This window comes from Herpailurus yagouaroundi, unplaced genomic scaffold (genome assembly GCF_014898765.1).
Source record: "Herpailurus yagouaroundi ecotype Mexico unplaced genomic scaffold, PumYag 214, whole genome shotgun sequence".
Classification (NCBI taxonomy): Eukaryota; Metazoa; Chordata; class Mammalia; order Carnivora; family Felidae; genus Herpailurus; species Herpailurus yagouaroundi.
In genome coordinates this window covers 2590493-2606341 of record NW_024412445.1, presented here as the reverse complement: position 1 = coordinate 2606341, position 15849 = coordinate 2590493, and the positions used below count along the sequence as shown (strand labels likewise).

General features: G+C 52.3%; 1 protein-coding gene across 1 annotated transcript in view; it reads right to left on the bottom strand.

The window, feature by feature from the left end:
• Positions 1 to 581: 581 nt before the first annotated feature.
• The window catches only part of CUNH7orf57 (chromosome unknown C7orf57 homolog), a 15747-nt gene continuing 479 nt past the window's right edge, over positions 582 to 15849 (bottom strand). Inside the window, exons 2-9 of the mRNA XM_040455034.1 lie at positions 15359 to 15526; positions 10873 to 11058; positions 9122 to 9233; positions 8509 to 8662; positions 7017 to 7114; positions 5144 to 5361; positions 3129 to 3143; positions 582 to 1263 (exon numbers count right to left, since the gene is read on the bottom strand). Coding sequence (XP_040310968.1) covers positions 1217 to 1263; positions 3129 to 3143; positions 5144 to 5361; positions 7017 to 7114; positions 8509 to 8662; positions 9122 to 9233; positions 10873 to 11058; positions 15359 to 15413 — 885 coding nt within the window. The 5' untranslated portion in view covers positions 15414 to 15526 and the 3' untranslated portion in view covers positions 582 to 1216. The remainder of the gene's footprint in view (positions 1264 to 3128; positions 3144 to 5143; positions 5362 to 7016; positions 7115 to 8508; positions 8663 to 9121; positions 9234 to 10872; positions 11059 to 15358; positions 15527 to 15849) is intronic.

Genomic DNA, 15849 nt, shown 5'->3' with positions numbered 1-15849 from the left:
GACAGTAAGCTAGAGAAGAGAAAACTAAATGAAGAAAATCATAAGGAAGAGAGAACACATCTGTAATGCTGTCCTGTAGAATGTCCACCTGTCAGTGGACCCGCACAGTTCAAGTCCAGGTTGTTTCAGGGTTGACTGTCCCATTTTTACTTGATATGACCAGCCATCCACACTGTCTCATGCTCACACATTTCCCTATGGAAATGTTTCCTCAGTTTGCTCACACAGCACAGATGCCCAACTAAGTATCTCGTTTGAAGAACTACAGTTCTAGGGGCATCTGGGAGGCTCAGTCAGTTGAGCATCTGACTCTTGATTTCCGCTCAGGTCATGATCTCACGGTTCGTGAGTTCGAGCCCCGCATCGGGCTCTGTGCTGACAGAGCAGAGCCTGCTTGGGATTTTCTCTCTGCCCCTCCCCTGCTCACACTTTCTCTCTCCCTCTTTCTCTCTCAAAATAACTAAATAAAACTTTATAAAACCACATTGCAATGCTAATTACTTACATGTAGCAGTCGCAAAATTTATAAAATAATAAAACTCAGTCTGATTAGTTAAAAAACCATTGTTAAAACTACTAAATTAAATATTAAAATGAGACATAGTTTTACTTAAATGATACAAAATAATAAATGTGTAATATGAATTTCAGCCTATGCAAAAAAGCTTAGCAAACATTTTAAACTGGCATATGATATGATGCTTTCACATCAGGTGTTTACAACTTTAAGGCATAATGATAGTAATTTTTTCTTAGTGTAAACTATGTCACAATATTCTCAAGTTTTTTTGAAACAGAGAATATCATCTCTATAGGTATTACAGGACCAAATAATGGAAAAGACTGTGAGTTTCTTCTAGTTAAGGGTCTAAATAGGTTGACTTCAATAGAAATGTCACCAATGGAGACTCACACAGGAGCAGGTGAGGTCAGATGATGATGGGTTGGGGGTGGGGGGGGAAGGGGTTGGTTCCAAGACACTGGGACACCCCAGGCCAGTGAGACGCAGCGTCCCCAAGCCCCGTGATTCACATCCCAGAGAAATACAGGAAGCGACACCCAACATTGGTACCATCTATGCAACAGTGACGCCCAATCGGCTAGAAGGTAACTTAGTTCATAAGAATCTATGCTCGTCAAACATAGCAGGAGCCTCAGAAGTATAGTTGTGATGCAGTCACATCTTTTTCAGCCATCAGAAAATGATCGCAGGGGCTTATTTGAGCTCTCCTGGTATGGATGCCGATGGAGATGTGGTCGCCCCTGCAATGCAAAAAGGGAAGAGATGAGTTGACGGGAAAAGAGCAATAAAGACCACATTTTTTGTAAATTAAGAAGTTTTTTAAGGAAAAATTTTTAAAATTTTTTTGAGAGAATTTTTTTTTAAGTTTATTTATTTTGGGGTGGGGGCAGGGGCAGAGAGAGAGGGAGACACAGAATCCGAAGCCGGGTCCGGGCTCCGAGCTGTCGGCACAGAGCCTGACGTGGGACTCGAACTCATGAACCGCGAGATCATGACCTGAACCAAAGTCGGACGCTTCGCCAACTGAGCCACCTGGCGCCCCTGTATATTAAGAAATTTAACCTATTAATTTTAACTAAACGAAAGCACATGTTGCGGCTCCTGGGTGGCTCAGTCGGTTAAGTGTCCAATTCTTGGTGTGGGCTCTGGTCATGATCTCCTGGTTCATGGGATCAAGCCTCATGTCAGGCTCTGTACTGACAGTGTAGAGCCTGCTTGGGATTCTCTCTCCCTCTCTCTCTCTGTCCCTCCCCCACTTGCTCTCTATCTCTCTCAAAATAAATAAAAACAAACTTAAAAAAATAAAGAAAGCACATGTTTCTGTACCTACTTTTGAAAACTACTCCTGACGTCTACATAAAAATGTAACGCATGGTCCCACCCACAAGCCAAGCACAAATCATATGGGAAACCTCCGTCTGCAGCCCGTGCACCACTGGACAAGGGCAGAGGCCCCGTCCATCTTCTGGTCTGTGTCCCCGTGTGCTGAAAAGGCCCCGCGAACACTGACAGAAATGTGCTGAGCTGAACTCGAAGGGAAGGAGTGGGCAGGACGAAGGGTCCCTGTGCTTCCCCAGCCCCAGAGGACACGGCCTGGCTCCTTCCTTTGCACCAAGTGCCTTCAGCAATGCTGGCTCTTTCAAACTAGAAATTTGGGCCAGCAGCGACGGGCCAGCTTTCCAGCACACCAAAGACACACCTAGAACGGCTGCAAAAATTGCAGTAAGGGGAAAAAAAAAAAAAGCATCAGTAAGAAGCCTGGCTGAGATCCAGAAAGAGCCAGGCTCTCAGGGGAGGGCTTTCCAGTCAGAGGGAAAAGGCAAGTTCTGGGTTGGCTGTTGCGGTTGATCAAGTTAAAAGCCAAGACCGACAGGAGAAGAAACAGGAACCAGAAGAGAAGGGCCCGGGGCACGGGAGATTCTGGTGAGGATCGGAGCCTCAGTGACCCAGGGGCAGGGAGGCAGGGGCACCCAGTCACAGGTGACAAGGGCTATATGGCTTCCCCCCCCTTCCCGTCCCCCCCGCCCCGATGGGGACGGGGGCCCGGCCGCCGGCAGGGAAGGGGTTGGTTTCCCCTTTCTCTACTTTAAGCACAAGGATGATGTAGCACGTGCCATGATTTGTTTCCTGATAGAAAAGTTTATAAACTCGTGCTAATATCAGGCGAGAATTCCTTGACTGGATCATCTATTTCACTGGCAGTAAAGTTAAGTTCCACCTACTGAAGGCAGTGCAGAAAGACCATGACAATCATCCTGCTATATCGCTGGGGGGGGGGGGGGGCGGGGGGGCCCCGGGGCCCCACCCCCCGGGGGGGGTCCCCCCCCCCCCCCCCCCCCCCCGTCTTGGAGAATGCGCATAAGACAGCAAAAGAATCTTGACGAACTTGCTCCTTCTCTTTGTGCCCCCAAACTGTGTTCCCAGGACGCTGATTTTTAAGTGTCTCTGGCGCCCCCTTGCGGTTAGAACACATGCAGTTCGGAGAAAGCCGGCCTGGCTGCCCAGAAGCTTCAGCTTCAGAGCTAACTACCTCCATCCATCGATATTTTTGCGTGGGGGACACTTTTCATATTTGGGCGCACTCGGTTTCTCTAGAAGTACTCACTTGGAGAAGGAGAATCTGTAACAAAGAACAAGTACAGGAGGTCAATTTAGTCAAAGAGAGTTGGTACTAAATGAATTAGCACTTTGGGGGGCACCTGGGTGGCTCAGTGGGTTAAGCGTCTGACTCTTGATTTCGGCTCAGGTCGTGATCTCACAGTTTGTGATTTCAAGTCCCGCATCCAGCTCTGTGGTGACAGTATGGAGCCTGCTTGGGATTCTCTCTCTCTCTCTCTCTCTCTCTCTCTGCACCTCCCCCCACTCGCACTCTTTCTCCCTCTCAAAAATAAATTTTAAAAGCATTAGTACTTTAAATTTTTTTAATGTTTATTTTTGAGAGAGAGACAGAGCATGGGCAGAGAGAGAGGGAGACACAAAATGCGAAGCAGGCTCTAGGCTCTGAGATGTTGGCACAGAGCCCACGTGGGGCTTGAACTCACGAACTGTGAGATCATGACCTGAGCTGAAATCAGATGCTTAACTAACTGAGCCACCCAGGTGCCCCAAGAATTAATACTTTAAATAATCACTTAAAAGACTTCGTAAAAGGCTGTATCACTGAAAACACTGAGCCACAGAACACAACCAGCATGGAAAAGTTCGAAAGTGCACTTTTTATTGGCATCAAATGTGAACTTGTCACACATCCATTTTACGACGGAGAAAAGACACATCATCAACAGAAGTGGCCGGGCCCCCGTAGTGGGGGCACAAAGCAGGTGCACGGACAGCATCCCCTCACATGGGGTCTGTCGGGAGTGGCTACCCTCAGAGTAAGGGACTGGCTGGCAAAGGCAGGCAGAGACCTTGCTGACAAACATACACATAAAGTACTTCAGATGCTTGTAGAGACATAACACATCTCCTTCCTTCTTAACCAAAGAAATGAAGCCTCAAGAGAAAAAAACAAGCTGCCTACAGGCAAATGGCCAATAATCACCGAGCCACAGAAAGTAAACAATACTCGATGGGCTTTACGATGGATGTAGCCAAAACTAAGACTAATTCCACCCGTCTCTATCACTGGTAAAAATCAAAACTAATACAGTATTTGGAACATCTAATTACGGGGACACTTCCAAACTATTCAGAATTTAATAACAAAGTTTAAGAAATGTGGATAATGGGGGGAGGGGTTTACACCTGGGTGGATCAGTCGGTTAAGCGTCCGACTTCGGCTCAGGTCATGATCTCACAGTCTGTGAGTTGAAGCCCCACGTCGGGCTCTGTGCTGACAGCTTAGAGCCTGGAGCCTGCTTTGGATTCTGTGTCTCCCCCTCTCTTTGCCCCTTCCCCACGTATACTCTGTCTCTCTTTCTCGCTCAAAAATAAACACTAAAAAAAATTTTTTTTAAATAAAAAGTTAAAAAAAAAAAAAAAGAAATGTGGATAACAGAATAATTTCAAGTTTGAACCATGAGTTCTGTGTACAGACCTAAGGGCTTCTTATGAACCTGCCCCAAAGGGGACCGGCTGCCTACACGGAAGTTCACGCATCATAGGGGCTAGGATCTTAGATCCAAGGACACTAAATGTGATATCGTTTGGTATCTTATTTGTCTGTGTGTATGTGACATATCGAAAGATTTGAAATTAAAAGAAAACGTAAAGGGACACCTGGATGGCTCAGTGGGTTAAGTCTCTGACTCTTGATTTCGGCTCAGGTCATGATCTCTCAGGTTTGTGGGTTTGAGCCCCGCGTCGGGCTCTACGCTGACAACACACAGGGAGCCCTGCCTGGGATTTTCTCTCTCCGTCTCTCTCTGCCCCTCCCTTGCTCTCTCTCTCTGTCTCTCTCAAAGCCACAGTGATCATGACTCATGCGATTCGCGTGAATAAAGAGGAGAAAAGCAAAACCTGTACAATCCTCCTGAGTATGTGTGACCTCCACGCTTCTGTAGGATTTTACGTGGTGTTTAGATTACTCAGCTCGAGATCCAAAATGAGAAAGAAAAAGCCCGAGGGGCCGTCCCAAGGAACAGAAACCACAGCAGACAGGGACTGTGGGGTGCACTTCACCTTGAGCGTCCTCAGAGCCCTCGGGCAGCTCCGGGTCTGGGTTCGGGCCTGCACCCTGGAGCCCTCCGGGGTCTTGCGCAGATGTGGACGGCGGGGCTGCTCCCGGTGTCCGCAGGGCCCTCCCGTCCGAGTCAGCTCGTTGCTGCAACCACTCATCTTTGTACCCATTGCTGATAAGTTTGGAAAAGTTGGTGGGTGAACTGGTTTTTTGCCCGGGCCTCAAAAAGAGAGAAATTAATGCCAAACTTCAGTACAAAGGTTAATGACAATCCAGAACAGTCCGCAGTGAGCATACTGCTAATAACTTGGATATGTTATGGCCCCTTAAAACCCAACGGGGATAATTCTCTGTCCCTCTCTCTGTCTCTGTCTCTCTCTCCCTCCCTCTCTCTCTCTCTCTCCTTTCTCAATGTCTCTCTCCCTGTGTTCAGCATAAGAAAATACACTTGGTGGGCACTTGGGTGGCTCAGTCAGTTAACCACCCAACTTCAGCTGAGGTCACGATCTCACGGTCCGTGGGCTCGAGCCCCGTGTCAGGCTCTGCGCTGACGGCTCGGAGCCTGGAGCCTGCTTCGGATTCTGCGTCTCCCTCTCTCTCTGCCCCTCCCCCACTAGTACTCTGTCTCCCTCGCTCTCAAAAATGAACAGATGTTAAAAAGAATTCTTTTTAAAGCAAACGCACTTGCTATCATCTCCGTATGTGCCGAGAGCCTGCAGAATCCACCTTCCACCACATGTCTTCGGGACATCCAAGTAGAAAACTAATGATGCTGCTTTTTTCGCAGGGACGAAACCTTCACACCCCCCTCCCCTGGTCGTGACGGGTTGCCCGGACTCTACCATTTCTTTCACGAATGATTGCTTTCTTAATGAGGTCTTCCTTGACGTTAATGATCATCTGCCGGTCGAGCCCCTGGCTGGTTGACACAGTGGAGCCTATGGCTCCTGGCCTCAGGGTCGAGAGTTCGAGCCCCACGTTGGGTGTAGAGATTGCTTAAATAAATAAACTCCAAAAACAAAAGATGATCTACCACTCTCTGCACAGCTTTGCCTTCTATCTGCCATTAAGTCAGCGACTGCACGTTCGCGGGTCTCACCTACGCTGAAGAGTGATGGGGCCTCGGACGTGGATGGAGTCGGACAGGTGACACAGGTCACCTGCTCTCTCTGAGCCTCGAGCTCCTAACCTGCAAATCGCTCTGTGGTGAAGGGTATTCCCAGTGTCCCCCACCCTCTAAGTGTATATTTTCTCCACCCCCAGTGTCAGCGTGGGGCTCTCAGGTCTGTCCTGCTGTTTATCTCCCACGGGACCGGAGGCTGCAGGAGGAACCAGTCGGATAACTGTGACGTGACTTCTGGCACTAACTGGGGTTCTGCCAGCCGTGCACAGTCAGAGCACCCACCGCCAGCTGCGGACACGGGGTCCAGGCCTTGGTGACAGATAAAGTCAGGATGGGACAACACACTCACGTAAGGCTGATGGCCCCGAATTTAAAAGGCGAGCCTTGCTGAGGACAGGGTCCCCAGGGGCGTCTCGGGCAGGACACAGGCTCACGGAGACAGAACCACTGGTTGGAGAAGTTCGGCACCCACACGGCGAAGACGTGGATGGGGACGGCTGTGCTCCACGGGGCCACGACGGATGTCAGGGGGGAAGGACCAGCGAAGGAGGAGCCCAGTGGGCAAGGCCGGGCTACGGGGCGTGACATCAACGTCGTGTCTCCGACACGTGTTGCCAGGAAGCCAGCATCATTAGGCCGCCACCAGCCCAGCACCTCGTTGCCATCATTGTCACTTTGTCCCCCAGACAGAGCACCGAAGAGACCAAACCTGAACCTGACCCAGACAGCACTCACTCTGTCCGGGCACTTACATGGGAGGGAAGGACAGTCTGCTTCCTGCAGGCTCTTTGGGGCCAAGCGGGGTCCCCACTTTGCTCGGGTACTTGGAGTTGATGGCAGGTAGCCGCACCTGTTGAGGGAAAACAGGAGAAGGAGACTCACAGACGGTGGAGAAGGACCGCCTGTGAGCGTGGTCATTACGTCACCGGCCACACAACTTGACAAAAGCCCCATAAAACGGTTATGTCATGGAGACTCTCCGTGATTCGGCAGCAGTTGCCGGGCCTGGCTGCAAAGGGCCTTGGGAGTGTGGGGGCCACGGACCGGCTCTGCGCCCTGATGGTGGTGGAGGTAATACAATGGGTGCATTTGTCAAAACTCCTGGAACGGTGCTCGGTAAAAAGGTGTAGATTAGATTGTAACGAAATAGGGGAAAATGCTACGGGAAAACAGAAAAAAATGAACAGGGAAACAAAGACGCCCACAAACCCAGGGATGTATTGCAAACATTCACAGGAAGACAAGGGGGGGCCTTTGGGAAAGACGAGACACGATCCTGCAGGTGTGTGAGACCCCATAATGCTGGCCGTCCACGGGTGACATTTTGGCCGAAATATTGTCTCCTGTCTGCCACATGTCAACTCTGCATCCCAGATCCACGCCCGGAGGCCCAGAGAGGAAGAGCGGGGGAACAGCCAGGCCCTCACCAGAGGCTGGGGTTGGACACTCGTCAAATCCAGCACAACCTACAAGGTTCACTTGGTGGCTCGCGCCCATCCACGTTCAAGGTCTTACTCTAGCTGTGCCAAAGGCCTGCGGGCTGTGGGCGGTTCCGGCGAGCTGTGCATGGAAGCAAGGTGAAGATACAGGGCTGCTGTCCGGGTCGTCCCTGACGGGCGCCCGTCCCCCTGGTTGTCACCCACACCTCGCACACAGCTTCCGTCAATGGCTCCCGAGATGACCCCGCCTGATGGGGGGCTGTGCGGCCTTTAGCATTTCAAAGGTCCCCTAGACGTGTGCTGTGGCACCCAGGGATCCTGAAAACAGTCCACATCGGGGCGCCTGGGGGGCTCAGTCGGTTAAGCGTCCCACTCTTGATTTCAGCTCGGGTCTTGATTTCACCGTTTGTGAGTTCCAGCCCCGCATCGGGCTCTGTGCTGACAGTGCGGAGGCTGCTTGGGATTCTCTCCCTCTCTCTCTGCCCACCGCCTCCCCCCCCCCCGACCAAAATAAATAAATAAATAATTTTTAAAAAAATCCGGGGACACCAGGGTGGCTCAGTCAGTTAAACGTCCTACTTCGGTTCAGGTCAGGATCTCACAGTTCGTGGGTTCTGGCCCTGCATCGGGCTCTGTGCTGACAGCCTGCTTCGGATTCCGTGTCTCCCTCTCTCTCTGCCCCTCCCCACTCTCAAAATAATAAACATTTAACACACAGAACCATGAACGAGACACACAGCCATCGGCTACATGGCTTATTCAGGGAGCCGCAAGCAGGGGGACGCTGCTGTCAGACGCCCATCACCTTTTTTTTCTCCTCACGTTCCTCCGCCTCCCTCTGCCAGACGGTTTTCACGTCAAAGTCGAAAGGCCCTCTTCTGGACTCATAGTTACCGTTGTTCTGATCGGGGTTAAACTCTTCATACACCATGTAATCCGGCATGGAGATGGCAGGGATCCTGCAGAAACAGGTGGGAGCACCCAGCCTGGTGCCACTTCCTTGCCTCCCTCCTTCCTTCCTCCCCTCCCCCCTCCTCTTCCTGTCCATCTCCCTCCCTCCCCCTCCCTCCCCTCTCCTTCAGGCAGGCTTGGGGGACTCTGTGATCACTTATGCCACACCCCTGCCCAACTGTGGACTGCCTCACCACCTGGCGGGCTTAGTTGGTTAAGCGTCAGACTTTGGCTCAGGTCATGATCTCATGGTTCATGGGTTTGAGCCCCACATCGGGCTCTGTGCTGACAGCTCTGAGCCTGGAGTCTGCTTGGGATTCTCTCTTTCTCTCCCCCCACCCCTGCTCAATCTCTCTTTCTCTCAAAATAAATACACAAACCTTAAAAATAAATAAATGAATGAACGAAATGCACAGTGAGCTACCCTCTCGCTACAGAGATGGCCCAGGAGGCCTTGGGATACTCACTGCCTCTGCTCGGCCGTGGGCGGCTTGCTGTGGTGAATGTACCAGTCCGGCAGGGAGTATGCAACCGGGGAGGCTTTCCTGGTCCCGGCCGCCACCAGGTGCTTCAGCAGATCTCAGAGCCAAAAAGACGCAGCTGTGAGCACACAGGTCACCATTGACAGTGGTGTGTGTGTGGGGGGGGGGGGGGGTGCCCTGTGACTTCCAGGGTCACCTCTGGGCTCTCAGGTGGGCAGGACTGTGCCTGGTCCCGCCTGCCCATGCACGTACCCAGATGTGCGCCCCTCCCCCCAAATCCTGCCCAGCTACTGAGCTGGCACCCGTGTGTGCCGACACCCACCATCCCAGGGGACATCCGTGGGGACACAGGGACTGCGGGCTGGCTGCCCCCCTCACCTACCCTGCACAGTCCGACTGCTCTCCGTGGCTGTGCAGCTGTCCTTGAAGGCTTCCCAGGGAACGTGGGTGAGGGGAGCTGGTGATCAGGGCCTCCCCTTGGAGTCCCGGGACAGGGACAGAGCCTGAGACCCACCCTGCTGCCGAACCCCCTGCCTTGCTGGGGGCCCAAAGGGGTCAACAGGAAGGCGGGGACGGCGGGGTTGGGGGGGTCTGGCCCTGCTTGCTCCTGAGCCGGCTGTCACTGATTGCTTAGGATCCGTAGGGAATGTTTAGCACTCTATGTCGCTTTTGGTTTTCAGATATTTCAGATTAGGGGAAAGTGGCAGGAACAGCATGGATTCCTCTTGGCCTCCTCCAGATGCTCGTGTCTCATTTCACCTTTGCTGCCTCCCTCTCTCCCTCCCTCCTCCTCCCCCCGCCCCCATTGGTATTGTCACTGTCCCTGCTGTCTGGGGGCAGTGAGGGACCCCCTCGCAGACCTGAGGGCAGCAGGCTCTAGAGGACAGTTGTCACATGATCCCAGCCGACAATCCGCACCAGGAAGTCAGTGCACACGCGACTGTCTTGTCTAACCTTGCAGACCCATCCAGATTGTGCTGGCGATCCTACTGACTTTCCCTAAACCAGTGGCAGGGGAGCAGGGAGGGGGGTGGAAGGACATCACAGTCCTGTCCCGGCCTTGCATGGAGTGAGTGGAATGGGTTGTTCTGGGCTTTTCTAAAGCCTTTCGGGGCTGACCCCTGCCCCTGCTCAACAGTCTCTGAGCATGACCAGGCAGTATTTCTCGGACAAATCACAGGTCGAGGCGGACGTTCCCCACCATCGCTGCAGACACCCGTGCAGGGTCTTTGTTATTGAAAACACATTAGAACCCGGGACGAGGGCAATGAGGAGAAGCCGTGGGAATGGGCCCCGGGAATGGGCCACAGGTATGGGCCACGGGAATGGGCCATGAGAACGAGCCACGGGAATGGGCCCCAGGAATGGGCCACGGGAATGGGCCGTGGGAATGGGCACCGGGCACGCTGGAGAGCCAGCTGTCCCCACAAGGCCATCGAAGTCACAGGGACACACCTTCTGCGAGTGACAATGACATGGGGCGGGTAACCCCTGCAAAGGTGCCTCTCACAAGCCAGTTCTGCACATTGAGTCTCGTCAGTGCTGTTGTCAACAGTGGGCACATCCTGCAGGTTACACACGCCCCGCGCTGCGTCCGCCACCCCTGGCGTCCCAAGGCTTTGGGCAGAACTTCTAGGTTCTTCAGCAACATATTTACATGGAGGAAAGGGTGACCAGCGTGACATAATCCCCTTGTTTACGCAGCAGGGACCCTGGGGCGCGTGTGGGGTTCTTACCGGGCCGGCCACCTCGCTTCGCGAGCTTCACATACTCCGAGTCGGTTTCCTTGATCCAGTACCTGCGCGGCCCCGGCAGGTGCCCGTTGGGAGGCTCACTCAAGTCACTGAGGCCGGGGATCTGGGAAACCGGGGGGGCGCCCATGGGCTTCTCAGACCGCTTCACGGGAAGGTGGTAATACCAGTCTGGAGGAGAGGGGCCGGAGGCCCGCTTGTTACCCAGAGTTGAAGTTGGTGTGCCCCACTGCCCACAACATAGCCATGCCAGGGAGAGCATCTCACCCTCCACAGGACACCAGCATGGGAGAAACCACCACAGGACATTTGCACTGAAGACACCTCCACCGGACACCAGCGTGGGAGAATCCACCATGGGACATTTGTATAGGAGAAACCACCACGGGACATCACTATGGGAGAAACTTCCACGGGACATCAGTACAGGAGATACCACCATGGGACATTTGCACAGGAGAAACCACCACAGGAATCAGCACAGGAGACACCGCCACGGGACATTTGCACAGGAGACACCATCACAGGAGACCAGTGGGGAGAAAATGCTCTCTTTCGAATGCCTGCGCTGAGGTTGTGTGGGTTAAGCCGCTGATCCCACCCAAAGGAAGATCTCCCTCTATGAGGCCCTGCTGTTCCTCTGCTACAGGCTGCACATCTGCTCCAAAGAGGTAGAAACAGGGTGTCCTCCAAGGTACCAGATCCCCTCCTGTGTGTCCCCTGCTCTCTCTCCTCTGTGGAACTGGCAGTAAACTGCATTTCTGGATATATTGGGGAATACACATTCCCGCAAAGTCCACACTCACTTAAAACACTGCAGGCCAGCGTCCGGGACATGTGGCCAGTGCTGGCCAAGATCTGTTGAACTCAGTATACTAAAGACGCTGAGATACAAAAACCATCACAGCAGCAGCAGCCTCAGAGAGCAAGGCCAGCAGCCTGCCAGGAGCAGGAAGAGGCAGGACCGGACCCCGTGGGGAGCCCCCCCCCACCTCCCACGTCCCACGCCCTGGGACGAGAGCCCAGGTGGGCCACCTCTCAGACGTGGGAACCCCAGCACATAAACCTCTCTGCTCCTTTCATCTGCATTGAGGCCACAGTGGGGCCCCACGAGCGAGAAGTCACAAGTGCAAGGGGACAAGCAGAAGCCAGGACCTCGGCCAGGCAGCCACGTGTTATGGAAGATCTCCTCGGACCGCGGGCACATGAGGTGGCTGAGCCTAGCTCCCGGGAAATCTTAAGTGGGTCCCACAGAGTTGGAGCGTGGTGAGCAAGGACCAAGGGGACAGGAGGTGCGGCACTGCACGGATGAACCAGAGGAGAAGGAAGGCAGCCCGCTGTCTGCCCTTACTCCCTTCCTCAGTCTGAACCCCACAAGCCACGGGGCCCCTAAGTGGGCGCAGGAGCTGAGGGCATCCAGGACGGCCCTGCCAGGCACAAGAGGTGTGGGCGGAACCCCAGAGACCTTCAGTGACCAGGGTCCACCTATGATTCCGCAGCGAGAAGACATTGGGGACACCCGGACTACGGGTGCTTCAGGTGACTCTGTAGCAGAAACGGATTAGTCCAAATGTAAGAAAAAATATCCCTGCTGATTGAAAACTTGGGAAACAAAGTGAAGGAAGAATGTAAAATACAACAGATGCCATTAATGTGACACACGCAACTCATACATTTACGAGCACGTATTGGAATGCGCGGTCACAGATTCATGACCTTCAGGGTCTAACACAGTGCCAGGCTCCCAACAGGTGTGATGAATAATAGTATGTGTCACCTAGGCTGGGCCATGGTGCCCAGATTTTTGGTCAAATGTTTTCTAGATGCTTCTGTGAAGATATTTTTCAGATGAGATTCACATTTACGTTAGTGGACTCTGATTAAAGCAGATTGCCCTCCATAATGTGGGTGGGCCACATCTAACCAGTGGAAGGCTTTAAGAGAAAAAGACTGAGGTCTTCCAGGGGGAGGGAGGAATTTTACAGCTCTTCCCTGCAGATTCTATGTGAGCTGGTTCCTCTTTCAAGATAGATGATAGATAGATAGATAGATAGATAGATAGATAGATAGATGATAGATAGACAGATGTCCTATTGGTTCTGTTGCTCTGGAGAACTCTAATACAGTAGGAGCACAAGAAAACCGTGTTGAAGAAGTTGATTCATGTAACACACAAGGAGCTCACGAATGATTGTCTTCTAAAGGTTCTTCTAAAGGTTCTTCTAAAGAGCTTACACATCCGATTTCCACCTGTAACTAAAGCTGGGTTCGCTGCATCAAAACGAATGATGTTTAAACATAAAAATTAATGTCTAAAGGACAGTAATGAGCTGAATCAACATTATGCTTTTGAGAATGGAAGAAAGCACTGGGAAAGGTCTAAAGAATGGAGCAGAAGCTCACAGATCATTGGAGCTTTAGGAGGAAGCACAAAGCAGCTTCCTACACTCATCATATTCTGCTCAAAAATTTTCTCTTTTAGAAGGAAGGCACGCACTCTTTGCTTTATTTTTCCTCTCTGTGTTTTGATTACTAATTAATCCACAGGGAACAGTGTACCTTCCGGTTCTCATTACTGGAAGCTTCGGGCAGGCACTGAATCTACTCCAGTAGGGCATTTATAACTGAGCAAAGGAGCACACACACCACACATACACACACACACAGCGAAAACAATGAGAGCTGTCTTGTAACTTCCATCACTTAGAAATTATTAGTACTTTTATAACAATTACTATCATTACTAAGGTGATCAATTACTATCATTTGGATTTCTTTGTTTCTTTTTTTCTTTTTTAACCACCAGGTTGGGTATCATGTAGGTCTTTTATTTTTTAAGCAGCTCTTTTTATTCATTTTTATTTTTTAGAGACAGCACAAGCAGAGGAGAGGAGCAGAGAGAGAGAGAGAGAGAGAGCGAATCTTAAGCAGGCTCCAAGCTCAGCACAGAGCCCAACACACGGCTCGGTTCCACGATCCTGGGGATCCTGAGCTCAACTGACTGAGCCACCCAGGCGCCCCTCCCTGACTCCCCACCTTCAGGACAGGAGCACCTCACGTTATCAATAAGGCGAAGGCAGACAAGGGCTCTGACACCCAAGACCAGGGGCTGTCAGACTTCTAGTCACAGGGCAGGATTACGTGCCCACTTAGCCCCGCAGACGGCCATATTCCTGCCTTTGGGCTGCGGTCGCCTTGCAGAGCAGGGGTTAAAACCTGGGCAGAGGAGCCCCCATGGGAGGTGCCATCCTGGGCTAGTGTGAGGTCTATCAATAAGGGTTAATGATACCTCGTCAAGTCATTTTGAGGTTAAGGGTCAGTGTATAAAAGTGCTTAGGATGGTACCTGCCATTTGTCAGTGTCCATTGGTGTTGTGTATACAGGGGAAGCCACTAACTAAGGCTTGGAGAAGTCACATATAGGCTGAGAGCCAATAGAGGCAAAGAGGAACCTGTCAGCCCTCCCCCCGAAACACACACCCATGTGCCCAGCACAGCCACGGTGTCACCAAAAGCAGTCAGTCAGATCTCACAAGCTCATTTAGAAATGCCACGGCCAGGCTTCCTAACACCTCTGAGCAGATGTGAGTGAGACTGCCAGCTCCCGCCCTGTGGCTCCCAGTGGAGCATCAAATCCTCTTGTCCAGCCTTTCATCCCGCCCTCACAAAAGGGGGAGAACCCTCACAAAAGGGGGAGAAATCGGGGCCCTACGTGGCTCAGTCAGTTAAGGGCCAACTTCGGCCCAGGTCATGATCTTGAGGTGCTTGGGTTCGAGCCCCGAGTCGGGCTCTGTGCTGACAGCTCGGAGCCTGGAGCCTCCTTCGGATCCTGTGTCTCCCTCTCTCTCTCTGCCCCTCCCCTGCTCATGCTCTCTCTCTCTCTCTCTCTCTCTCTCTCTCAAAAATAAACAAACATTAAACAAAATTTTTAAAAAGGAGGGGATCAAAACAAGAGTCCCAGACAGACCACAGCATGCACCTCTTTTTCCTTCCGTTCCACCCAGCTTCAAACCCTGCTGAATGAGAAGCCCCACTGCCCCACCAGCCTCCACCCAATTCTTGTTTTCTGCATCCAGCACGTAAATGTGGAGACAATTAAAGTACTAGCGGGAGATGGGTGGTGAGATAGGAAGTCCCTGGAGGAAGCAGCTTACCAACGGTCAAACCATTTACAGGAAAACTGCAGAGCTCTTACCCCCCAGCAGCTGAGACAACACTGGGAAACCTGGTTTTCTTTTGTCAAAAATAAAGAAAAAGAAGACTAGCTGTGTTTTTGCTTCCCCCCCCCCTTTTCTTTTAATGTCTCCCTTTAAGCTGCTTTGACCCTGGGGCACAGAAGCAGCTCTCTTTGAGGGTATCCCGTTAGTTTCACCCCAGCCCCACGTGCCCACACACTCAGGACGCTGGGCTGGGGGCCAGCCCTCCCTGGGCAAAGCGAACACGAATGCGGGCTCTGTTAGCTGGACACTCACCGCAGGGAGCATAGCGGCTGGTGGCGCCCTGCAGCTCCTTGTTTGTGTTCCTCATGCGGGCCTACAGGCGACAGGCTGGACCAGGTGACCACGGGTGAGGAGGGAACCGCCCCTGGTGCTGACTGTAGAGGCCACTTCCGAGGGCCTGCCCTCTCCGTCCACCTCCACCTAACAGGTATGCAGGCTCTAGTCATTAAGGAAGGGCATACACGACCCCATGCAGCAGGGGCATGTGCATGCTGGTATACAGCAGGAGCACGTCCATGCCTTGTATACATCAGGGGCATATGCATGCTGGTATACAGCAGGAGCACCTCATCAGGGGCAAGTGCATACGGGTACACAGCAGGGGCACGTTCACGCAGGCACACAACAGGGGACAGCAGGTGACAGCCGGTACGCATCAGGAGGCCATCCACACAGGTATACAGCAGGGGCATACACACTCTCGTATACACAGGAGCATATCCATGCCAGGTATACAGCAGAGG